This window comes from Mobula hypostoma, chromosome 3, assembly GCF_963921235.1.
Source record: "Mobula hypostoma chromosome 3, sMobHyp1.1, whole genome shotgun sequence".
Classification (NCBI taxonomy): domain Eukaryota; kingdom Metazoa; phylum Chordata; class Chondrichthyes; order Myliobatiformes; family Myliobatidae; genus Mobula; species Mobula hypostoma.
The window spans coordinates 4,551,594-4,564,497 of NC_086099.1; the positions used below are offsets into that span (position 1 = coordinate 4,551,594).

General features: G+C 39.5%; 1 protein-coding gene across 2 annotated transcripts in view; it reads right to left on the reverse strand.

Annotated features, from left to right (window-relative positions):
• The window catches only part of smad2 (SMAD family member 2), a 123,168-nt gene that overhangs the window by 49,412 nt on the left and 60,852 nt on the right, over nucleotides 1–12,904 (reverse strand). For both annotated transcript variants that reach the window (XM_063042591.1, XM_063042590.1), the window contains 2 exons: nucleotides 4,027–4,220; nucleotides 2,359–2,493 (listed from right to left, as the gene is read on the reverse strand). In XM_063042591.1, coding sequence (XP_062898661.1) covers nucleotides 2,359–2,493; nucleotides 4,027–4,220 — 329 coding nt within the window. The remainder of the gene's footprint in view (nucleotides 1–2,358; nucleotides 2,494–4,026; nucleotides 4,221–12,904) is intronic.

The window sequence follows — 12,904 nt, forward strand, 5'->3', positions numbered from 1 at the left end:
AGCCAGTGGGTGGTATTGGCTTATTATTGTCACATGTACTGACATACAGTGTATAAATTACAATGGGAAATAGAAAATAACAATGTTACATGGTAATGAGTGATTTCAATATGCAAGAAGATTGGGAAAAATAGGTTGGTGCTGGATCCCAAGAGAAGTAATTTGTAGAATGCAGCATCAGGCAGCATCTATGGAGGGGAATAAATTGTCGACATTTCTGGCCTAGGTTTTTCATCAGACTTGGCCCAAAATGTTAACTATTTATTCCCCTCCATTGATGCAGCCTGACTTACTAAGTTCCTCCAGCACTGTGTGTGTTGCTCACCATTTCCAGCATCTGCAGAATCTGTGTTTATGATTCGTAGAATGCCTGAGATGGCTTCTTTCTTTCTTTTAAAAAAAAACGGCAGCTTGTGGTCTAGCCCACAGTCGAAGGGTTACAAAGTTGGTCCAAGCTCATTTGGAGTTTTGTGTATAATCCAATTGCCACACTACTGGAAGGATGTGACCTACCAAATATTGAAAGACCTAGATGAGGTGGATGTGCAGATGATGTTTCCAATAGTGGGGGAGTCTAGGACCAGAGGGCACAGCCTCAGAACACAGGGAGATCTTATTAGAACAGTAATGAGGAGGAATTTAGCCAGAGGGTGGTGAATCTGTAGAATTCATTACCACAAATGGCTTTTGAGGTCAAATCAATGGGTATATTTAAAGCGGAGGTTGATAGGTTCTTGATTAGTAAAGGTGTCAAAGGTTATGGGGAGAAGGCAGGAGAACAGGGTTGAGAAGAGAAATAAATCTGTCATTATACAATGTAGGAGCAGATTTGATGGTCTGAATCTATGATTCTATGACAACATCCAGTAGGTCAGCTCCAGGTTTATAATATAAAATTAGAAAGCAATTGTTTTATCAAAATTTCTCTTGAGAAATGAATTTCCTAAATGGCTAGTTTTCTTTTAGGTCAACATACAAACCCCCTTCTTAATTACCTTTGAGACAATTGTGGTGAGCCACTGTCCTGAGTTTTAGTCCTGCTGGTTCAAATATTTAGTCAGATGGAGTTTTAGAAATTTGAACAAATTATAATGAAGATGTGGGGTATTTAAGTGTCAGGATAGTACACAAATTATGGGTGAGACACAGAGGTGGGATTGATGGTGGGAATAGAGGAATCTTGCGTATCTGCTGCTCTTGTAGTATTGCACGGTGCTAAATGTACATTTGTAAGTACTGTGAAAGAAACTTGGTGAGTTCATGCAGTGCATTCTGCAAATGGAGCACACTCTAGCCACACCACTGAAGGAAAGGGTTAATGCTGGTGAAAGGGAATCTAATAAAGCACACTCAAAGGAAAGTGTACAATATTCCATCATCTCCCACTGAAGGAAAATCAAAAACAGGCATTTGTCAATCCTTTGCCCCAAGTCTTCTGCATGCACTCAACAAGTTTATGACTGATCCTATCCTGGTTTTAACACCAATTCCGAATTTTCTCTGCATAATCCTCTGCTTCCCATTCCTCGCGATTAGTGCCCAAGGTAGCCGCATTCTCTCATTGGAGATGCATGTGCCACACAGACATTTCTTTCCATACTCAAACAGTGTCTACATGTGAATTGGAACATACAGGAATCTAAATTTCCATCACAATTAAAAGTTATAAATATTCAGCATTTTAAAAACATCCTCTTTTCCTTTGGTAATCATGAAGATTTTCATTCTTTCCAATGAATCAAAATTAGCAATGGAGTCTACATAGCCAATTATTGTGTGATTTATAGCAAAGATCCTGATAGATCAGAATTCTGCCCCCACCCCTTTCCTTCCTTCATTTCTATGAAGTCATTCTATTTGAAATATGTTTTCAATATGTACTATCTCGTACTTCACTCTCAACGTCCATTTGCTCATTAGCATAATTTATATTCATAATTTAGCTTTTTTTTAAGATTTTCACTAGAAAGAATTGCTTTATCGAAGGATAATCATCTTTGCTTTCTAATGCTCGTTAGCTTGCAATCTATCCTACATTTCACTGGTAATTTAACTTATTTTAAACTTAAATTGGACAAATGTAGACTCATATCTCTTTTGAAAAGATGTCCACTGGAACATGTTCATCAACTAATTTTTCATCTTTTTAGTGTGAACATGGACCCATTTCATCTAAAACCATAACTTGCCTCTTCAACATATAAAGCCATTAACTATACTTCAAATGGAAAATAATTTATATTTCCAGTTATAACTGTCCCTGCATGGCTACTTTTCCTTCATGTGGAAATAAAATTGCTCTAAGCACAAACCAGCTCACTTCACAGTAGTTGGTGGAACTGTCTAACAGATTAATACCTGGGATATAGTTGCTCTGTGGTTCTATTCCAGATGGAAAGTTAGTGTTTTCAGGGATAGAATGGGTGTAGTCATCAAGTGGGGGCAGCTCTGCTGGAATTTCAGTGTGTCGTGGCACCAGTACAGGAGGTAAAACTGAAACCAAATGGTAGAAATAGTTAATAATGCTGAAACTTTATACTGTCTTCTGGGACATGACTATTCTCTACAACAGTACAGTAGCAAGACAGCAAGTATAATGTAGTTAATTCTTCCCATTTACAGAAATGATACAAGCATATCTGTATAGAAAAATCAAGTATCACCTGAAGGTATACTTCCATTTTTTAAGTTTTATTTGTGGGCTAGGTCTTTTTTGAGATTTCTCCAACAAGATCAGAATATAATGAACCGTCACTTTCATTTCTCTATGCAAATCTATTTGCTAGAAAATATTTTCAGATTTAAATATCTTGCACCACAAATTTGATGGAATTGGAGACTAATAGGAAGCCTCTCATTGTTGTGAATCTTTAGGGTTGAAGTGCCTTTCAGAGCAATGTACCGAAGGAGCTCCTTATAACCTAATATTCCAGATGTATCAATGTATGATGAATTGGAATTGCACTGAGTCTTCAAAAGTAAAAATAATTACTCGTATCCACCCTATATGTGCTGTGTGCTCTGCACTATTGATACTGTGTTTTGCACCTTGGTCGTGGAGGAATGCTGTTCCATTTGGCTGTATTCATGTATGGTTGAATGACAATTAAACTTGAACTGGAACTTGAACCAACAAATTGAAATACCAAAAGGCACAAAATTATGTTTCCTTGTTTAAATATATTTTTCAACATCACATGAAAGAACTACTTCAATTTAAGAGATTATCCATTAAAATAACTTTACTGTTTTATCAGCTGTAACACTTTAAAGAGCAAATCAGTACAAGTCACTGCATGTATTAATCTTGTCTACAGGGGACTAACTCAATTGATGCCATTAATCTGAAAGTGACATTCTGGTATTACAGACATCAACTTTGACCAATTCCTGTCTTGTACAATTTCTGAGGATCACCTGACAGCACATCCTGTTTCATTACTTGCAGAGTTAATATAGGAAACAACCGGCTTGACTGTTTGCCAAAGTGAACTTGGTACAATGAATTTTTTTTTAATTGGCTTCTGCACTCCTCTTAAAGTGGCTCTGCATTCTTTGGGGCACTCCTCTGTTTTCATGGATGGTTGGAAAGATAAAACATTTCAGGATGTATATTGTATACATTTCTCTGACATTAAATGTACCTTTGAAACTTTACTGGAAAATGAGTGAAAATCATTTTTGTCCACGACAAATTATACAAATTTTGAAAATGCAAGTTTGGGAACAGCAACTGTTTCCTTTGCTATTGCCCTAGGGGATGTATCGAACACTTAGCCTACATGTAAACAATCATGCCTATGCAAAAGTTCATCCAAGATCAGTCAAATTTTCTGTTGCATGTTACATGTAGTTTTTTCCCATGAAAGCAGAGGTTTTCTATCCAAGTATCATCTTGGCTTTTCAAAATTTTAATTGCCTCACCTTTTTCTATAAGCTAATAATTATTGTTGCTGCCTTTAGATATACAAAAGGGAAATATACTCCGAATATTTTTATTACAATCTAACACAAGCCTTGACTAACCTGGCGTTTCCACCCTCTGATAGTGGTACGGGTTAACACACACTTCATCCTTCTTAAGATTGAAAGCATATTCACAAGTTTCAATGGCTCGTAGTTCATGGTGACTGTGAAGATCAGGCCAGCGCCACAAGCGACAGTAAATAACATGAGGCAATCCTTTACGATGTGAAACCTGCAGCCTGCCATCAAGTGATCTGCACGTAAAGAGGAGACATGAGCTGGGGTGTTTAGGATATAGATGTACACATCTTATCATTATACATTTTATTGAATAAAACCAGTCAACAAATCTTAGCAACTTCAAAATTAACCAACCATTCTCCAGCATTAAGGATAGGAACAGGAGAAAGAAAAGTGAGTAAATAGAGTAATGAAGCTCACAATTTGCATTAGTATAATTATAGACTATTCCCTGAATAGCTTGAGCTGAAGGACCTTCAAAAGGTATCATTCCAATGTTAGAATTATGCCCTGAAAGTAACACTAGAATCCACAAAACTACAACTTGATTATTCAATGAAAACTCAACCCTGGTTAAATTGAAAATATAAAACATAGGAGCAGAACTAGGCTATTCAGTCCATCAAGTCTGCTCCGCTATTCCATCATGGCTGATCCCGGATCCCACTCACCCCCATATACCTGTCTTCTCACCATATCCTTTGATGCCCTGACTGATGAAGAAAGTACCAACTTCCACAAAATGCTGGAGGAACTCAGCAGGCCAGGTAGCATCTATAGAAAAAAGTGCAGTCCACGTTTCGGGCTGACACCCTTGGCAGAATTAGAGGAAAAAAAAGCTGAGGAGTAGATTTCAAAGGTGGGGGGAGGGGAGTGATAAACACAAGGTGATAGGTGAAAACTGAAGGGGGAGGGATGAAGTGAATAGCTGGGAAGTTGATTGGTAAGAAATACAGGGCTGGAGAAGAAGGAGTCTAATAGGAGAGGACAGAAGTCATGGAATAAAGAAAAGGGGGAAGAACACCAGATAGAGGAGATGGGCAAGCAAGGAAATCAGGTGAGAGGGGGAAAAAGGGGGGATGAGGAATGGTGATTGAGGTAGGGGGCCATTACCAGAAGTTCCAGAAATCGATGCTCACGCCATCAGGTTGGAGACTACCCAGGCAGAATACAAGGTGTGTTGTTTCTCCAACCCGAGCATGGCCTCATCACGACAGTAGAGGAAGCTATGGATTGACATAGTGGAAGGGGGAATGGGAAGTAGAATTAAAATGGGTGGCCACTCGGGATCTCCCAGTGGCCACCCATTTTAATTCCACTTCCAATTCCCTATTTGTTGCAATAATATTAGTGTCCACAAGACTATAAGGCATAGGTGCAGAATTAGGCCATTCAGCCCATCAAACCTGCTCCACCATTCTATCATGGCTGATCCCGGATTCCACTCAACTCCATACACGTGCCTTCTCGCTATATCCTTTGATGCCCTGACTGATCAAGAAACTATCAACTTCTGCCTTCTACAGATTCAACACTCTCTGGCTTAAAAAAAATTCCTCCTTACCTCTGTTCTAAAAGGTTGCCCCTCAATTTTGAGTCTGTGCCCTCTAGTTCTGGATACCCCTCCCCCATACATCCACCCTATCAAGTCCTTTCAACATTCAGAAGGTTTTGATGAGATGTTCACCCCGCATTCTTCTAAATTCCAGTGAGTATAGGCCCAAAGCTACCAAATGCTCCTCATACGTTAACCCCTTCATTCCCAGAATCATCCTCATGAACCCCCTTCTGGACTCTCTCCAATGATAACACATCCTTTCTGAGATATGGAGCCCAAAACTGTTGACAATACTCCAAGTGCAGCCTGACTAGTCTCTTATAAAGACTCAGCATTATCTCCTTGCTTTTATATTCTATTCCCCTTGAAATAAATGCCAACATGTATTTGCCTTCTTTACCATAGACTCCACCTATGCATTAACCTTCTGGGAGGCTTGCACGAGGACTCCCAAGTCCCTCTGCACCTCTGATGTTTGAATTTTCTCCTGATTTAGATAATAGTCTGCACTATTTTTCCTTTTAGCAAGAGTGAGGTGACATCTGCAATCTTCCAGTCCTCTGGGACCATGCCAGAATCAAGTGATTCTTGAAAGATCATGACCAATGCATCAGTTATCACTTCAGCAACTTCTCTCAGGACTCTGGGATGTAGTTCATCTGGTCCATGTGACTTATCCACCTCAAGACCTTTGAGTATGCCTAGAACTTTTTCCTTTGTAATAGCAATGGCACTCTCTCCTGCTCCCTGACTCACGGACCTCTGGCACACTGCTAGTATCTTCCACAGTGAACAGAGAAGCAAAGCACCCATTAAGTTCATTGGCTATTTCTTTGTCCTCCATTACTACCTCATCAGCATCATTTTCCAGTGATCTAATATCAACTCTCACCTCCCTTTTACTCTTCATATAACTGAAAGAACTTTTAGTATCCTGCTTTATATTAATGGCTCGTTTGCCCTCATATTTCATCTTTTTCCTTCTTATAGCTTTTTTTAGTTGCCTTTTGTTGGATTTTAAAAGCTTCCCAATCATCCAATTTCCCACTCACTTTTGCTACCTATATGCCCTTTCCTTGGCTTTTAAGTAGTCCTCAACTTCCCTTGTCAGCCAACACAGTTGCCTAGCCCTGCCATCTGAGAACTACTTCTGTGGGACATATCCACCCTCCTCCACCTTGTGAACTGTTCCCAGAAACTTCAGCCATCTCGGTTCTGCCATCATCCCAGCCCGCATCCACCTGGGAAAGCTCCTCTCTCATGCCTCTGTAATTCCTTTACATTAAGCTCCCTCATAAGATCTAGGTTATTAGATAACACCCAATCTGAGATAGCCTTTCACCAAGCAGGCTCAACCACAAACTGCTCTAAAAAGCCATCTCTTAGGCGTTCAACAAATGCCTTCTTGCGATCCGACACCAACCTGATTTTCCCAATCCCCTTGCATATTAAAGTCCCCCATTACAATTATTACATGCCCTTCCCAGCTACCTTTGCAAGCTCATCCCCACATCTTGGCTACTATTTGGAGGCCTATATATGGTTCCCATATATATTTTTTTAACCCTTGCAGTTTCTTAACTCCAGCCACAAAGATTCATAAAAGATTTATCAGCGGCACGTTCTTCAGTTTGGAAGAAGGATCATCAATCTTAAACATTAATTTGGTTTCTCTTTCCACAAATGCTGCACAAGTTACTGAGCGTTCCCTACAAGGAAATGCAGGTAAACTGTTAAGGCGCATAGAGAATAATGTTTCTCTCAACCAAGATAACAAAAAAATTTCTTCTTTATTTCACTGCCATTTACAGTTAGCTGCACATAAATATCATCTGCGTTTGATGACAGCATTATCATTTCTCTTCAATGTACATAGAAGACACTAGAAATTCCTAAATTTCATTCCTGTCCACAGATGAATTATTGGATCTTAGCGATCCATGCAACCAACATAATATTTGCTGAGAAAGTCTACAAGAAAATCCTAGCTTCTAATTGCCCATCACCTTGCTGTTTACAATGCTGTTCATTGGAAAAATGCCAAAAAATGATGAACACATTTTTACTTATCAATTCAAATTACATAAATGCTGATTTGGAGGTTCCAGCTTTGTACAACTAAACTTTTTTTCCCATGAATTAATCATCTCTACACCATTTTACTTCATTCTTAAAATTCAGCTGTTTATTGCCAACCTTGCCATTTCAGGGCAATTTCTGCCTCTGGGGATCACCCAACAAGGCAACCCCAATGCAACAATGCTGCAGAATTTCAGCCTTTTTGAGAGGTGGGGATGGGTTGCAGATGGGCCATCATTGAGCTATTCAAGACAGCATTGTCCTGCAGTTCCAACCTGCAGTACAAGTTATTAAAATACATTCTTACCCACAGAATGGAAATTTCCTTAGTATTTATTGATCTCTGTACAAATATTTATTCCATTCCCCACCCAACCTTGATCCTATTCTCCCTCCCAATCTCCCAACTGCTTTCTCCATCCATATCAACTATATCTACAAACATCATTTCCCACCCATCCATTTTCCTCTACATCTGCAATCCCATTCCCAAAACCAAAGCTCCAAGCCCTAATGGGCCTTTTAGAATTTCTAGCATTTCTTTTGATAATGCAATTTATAACCTTTCAGACTCAATAGATTTAGCAATCAAAGGTGCACTCCAGTTACAATTTTTGTCAGCATGTCTTGAAGCATCACTTAACTGATACTTGACTTTTGCTCTACTTTGAGTCAGAGTCATAGAATACTATAGCAGAGAAATAGGCATTTGGCCCAACTATTCACCTATTCCCATCAACCTGCATCTGGACCATTCATACCCTCCCATCCACGTATTTATCCAAATTTTTCTTAAAATGTTCAAAATTGAACCCAAACCACCACTTCCACTGGCAGCTCATTCCACATTATCACTACACTACTCGGTTACATCTCAGATTCTCCTTCAATATTTCACTTTCACCCTTAACTTATGACCTCTAGTTTTGACTCACCAACCCCAAGTAGAAAGAGCCAGCTTGCCACTTTCAAGGAATTATGGAGCTGTATTCCCAGATCCCTCTGTTCTACCACACTCCTCAGTGTCCTATCATTCACTGTATAAGCCTTGCCCTGGTTTTCCTCCCAAGGTGCAACATCTCACACTTGTTTGCATTATAAGGACCATTTTCAGCCCATTTTTCCTGTTAGTCCAGGTCCCACTGCAAGTTTTGGTAGTCTTCCTCACTGTCCACTACACCCCCAATCTTGGTGTTATCCACAAAATTATCCACACATTATCATCCAGATCATTGATATAGATGACACACAACTGATCCATGTGGCACATCACTGGTCACAGGCCTCCAGTCAGAGGCAACCATCTACAACCACTCACTGGAATCCTTGGAATATAATTTTTTTCCAGTTTTTACAACAATTATTGATTCAAGCATTAAAACTGCTCCCTCCTTCATAGAAAATCAGATTCAATTTGCATTTTTAGGCATCTTCTAATTGTATTCCAGCTATTGTGAAGTTAGGAATAGAAAAGTAAAGATAGGTCTGTGTTTTGCCTATTACTAGGAAGTCACAGAGTTATGGAAAAGTACAGCAGAGAAACAGGGCATTTGGCCCAGCTAGTCCATGTCGCACCATTTTAACTACCTATTCCCATTGATCTTCACCGGGACCACACCTGTACCACTCATGTACCTATCCAAACTTCTCTTAAATGTTGACATCGAGCTCACATGCACCACTTGCACTGCTAGCTCGTTCCACACTCTCAGGACTCTGAGTGAAGAAGTTGTTCTTCATGTTCCCCTTAAACTTTTTAACTTTCACCCTGAACCCCTGACCTCCAGGTGATAGTCATGAATAGTTATTAAAATCCATCCACTAGACTACCATTTAGTCATTTACTGATGAGCTCATGTAAATAGTGGAAGTTTTCACTGAAAAGAGACAGAAACAGGACAGGAGAGCAAACAGTTCAACTTACATGCAGATTTACCCCACAGCTCAAACAGTAAAACAGTGCAGGTTGGCTTCCAACATCGAAATGACAACAACTCAACAACACCCAGGCATTCAGTTTTAGCCCATAACAGACAAAACATACCAATCCAATAAACCCAAGATTATTTCTATGCAGGGAGTCATAGAATAATTTTTCTCCTATTCCTGATTAAAAACAGCTGACTTGAATACAAATGAAGGCTAAAGATAGCGGACTTTTGACTTGGTGGTTGAAGATAAAACTGCTTTACCACACTTCAATGTGAAAGCAAAACAGAGCATACGCTAAAAATCAGAAAAATTAAAAATACAGCAAGCACTCAACAGATCCAATAGCATTTGTGAAAAAAAAACAGGGCTAACATTGCAAAAATATACTTTTTTTTTGTCAAAAGCGACTAAATGTTTAAGGGGTATAGAGTTTTGAACAGAGGTTTGGAAAATTAGAACAAAAGGGGAAGGCAGCAATGAACAAATGATTAACAGTGCAAAGGAGATAGCAATGATAAGTTTACAAATAACTGGATAGCTTCAGAATAGGTGCAAAAGCCAATAGCAGGATCATCATTGTCAGTAAAAATGGAAGTTCATGGTACATTTTGAAACTGATGAATTCAATGTTGAGTTCATCAATACCAAATGGCTCCAAGGAAAATTCTGTCAACATTGCTTCAAAATTTCTATCCTTCGCTCGCTTTTGGATGAATTTTTCTAATCTCCATCTTTTCTCCTCTTATTCTCAACTTCTATTCCTCCAGAAAAAAATTAAAACACAACATCAGGCAACTGTGGCATGAGAAAGATATTTCCCTCCCCAGTTGATAGCCTCTCATTCCGATAGAAACTGGAAATGCTGGCTAGCAATTGTGATGAAAGTCCAAATTATCAAAAGATTGATGCTAATGAAAGAGATAAGTGAGACAATGGAGCAGCATTCAGAAATGTTAATGAGAGACGAGAGAGATTAACGAAAAGAGACACAGTTCCGAGTATTGTCAGACCGGTTGCTTTGAACCTGAACTGTTTGAAGTTTGATGGACAGGCGATACCCCAGCAGGGGGATAAAAGGAACAGGTTCACTAAGGCAAGACAGACACCACAAGATCACAAGATAACGAGACCCTGGAAGTGCAGTGTGCCCCCAAAAGTTGGTGGGAGTTTTGGAGGTCTGATCGCTGGACCGACCGTAGACGCACAGGGTGAAAAGGTACGATCGGCGGGAACCTGGTGTGTGTGTCTGCCCTTGCCTGGGTGCCGGGTTCACCACGGAAGGATGATCGTATCCGGAACGGAGGGGTCACAGTCGGTGACCTCAGAAGACAGTAAATGGGCTCGCCCAAAAGCTAACTGCAAGGAACATCAAAGGTCTGTTTTGAATCAGGAAATTTGCATATTCGTTCTCTCTCTCTCTCCAACAGCACAACAATGATTGCTGCGAACTGTACTGAGCTGAAATGAACTCTGCGTCACTTGAGACTGATCATTTTACCCCTAGACTGCAATAGAGCTTGATTGATTCCTATTATCCTAGTTCTGTGTACATGTGTGTTTTATCATTGCTAACCCATTGCATTTATATCCTTACGTTTAGAGTACTGTTTACTTATTTCTTTAATAAAACTTGCTTAGTTCCAGTAATCCAGACTCCAACTAAGTGGTCCATTTCTGCTGGTTTGGCAACCCAGTTACGGGGTACGTAACACAATGTTGAATTCAATTTGAAGTTGAGGGCACCAGTCACCAAGAAACCCATCCCTAAACCTCTCCACTTTGACCATTCTGAATGAAACACTTCCTCCAAAACTCTTGGTTCAAACTTTCAGCTCTACCAATTTTTACGCACATGTGCCATGTAACGCATGTCCTATTCCTATTCACTCTTCTCGCATCATAAAGAATCCCAAACATTTCTTCCATAAATACAATTAATTTAATTCAATTTAATATACCACATTCTATCCTTACAGCATTGTCCCCTCTACACTGAAGAAACCAAACACAAGTTAAGTTGACCGTTCTGCAGAACTCCTCCCTTCACTTGGTAGCTTCCAGTCTGCCAGTTTAATGCTCCATCCTGCTCTGTTTTGGCTTCTTGCATTGTTCCAGAAACCCACAAAGATTACCAAGAACAGCATGAGCCGGCACGATTTCTCTCAGGACTTAATGATTCAATAATTTCAGATAATCAGCCACATCATCTTTCTTTAAACTCAATAGTCATGTGGACTTGCATCCTCTCTTATTCTAAAGAGTATTTCTAGCATCTGTAGTTTTATACCATGTTCCAGCATTTTTGTGATCTCAATTGCCTCTTCCTATTTACAACTCTTATTGACGAATCAGCTGAACAAGACCATAAGAGATAGGAGCAGAAATAGGCCATTTGGCCCATTGAGGCTACTCTGCCATTCCATCAGGACTGATTTGCGTTAGGGTTAGGGTTCCCTCTCAACCCCATTATCATCCTTTCATTCCGTAGATGCCCTGACTAATGAAAAACCCAGCCTCCACTTTCAATATACCTAATGACTTGGCATCCAAAGCCATTCGTGACACTGTAACTGAACAAGAACCTATCAAACTCCACTTTAAATATATTCAATGACATATGCCCTCCCCCTTACCTGCTACTCTAACTGCTCCTGTCCCACAGATTACTGTCAATACTTCATCTTCAACATGATCAACACTTCCAGCACTTCTATTCACTTGAATGGATTCTGAATAATAAAGACTTGGTTCCAGATATGTAAAAGCAGAGGACATTGAACTTCCATTTTACTGTGCCTTCTACACTCAATTTCAAGTCAACAATTCAGACTGGGATTACTGCACCTTGCCATTGCACCTTACAGCATTATATTTTATATTTTTGTATCATTACCAACACTCTTACCTTGCACCACATATCTTTTACCCTACTATAGATTAATCACTTTGTGCCTCGTGCCTCAACCACTTAGAACCATTTATATCCATAACATATTCCAATTCTGAAACAGTAATTGCTTCTCCAATACACTGATTAACCTGATTATTTTTTCTATTCATGTGAAGCGTGCATGTGCATTATTGTCCAAAATGACAGATGATTGGGCACACTGTCCTTTACTGAGTACCAGCAAGACACAAACACCCAGTTTCCCAGTTTGCATGGCTGTTGATTTGCAAGCCAGAAATTCTCATATTAACTTTGTAATTAAAGCTGCTGGTTTCAAAACTTTCTAATCTTACAAAGGAATTTATTTTCAGTAATGTGAATTCTCTTCACTTACATTGCTGAGATCTGTACAGGTACAAACTAGCTATCCAAAATACAATGTATCATAGAATCTTAAC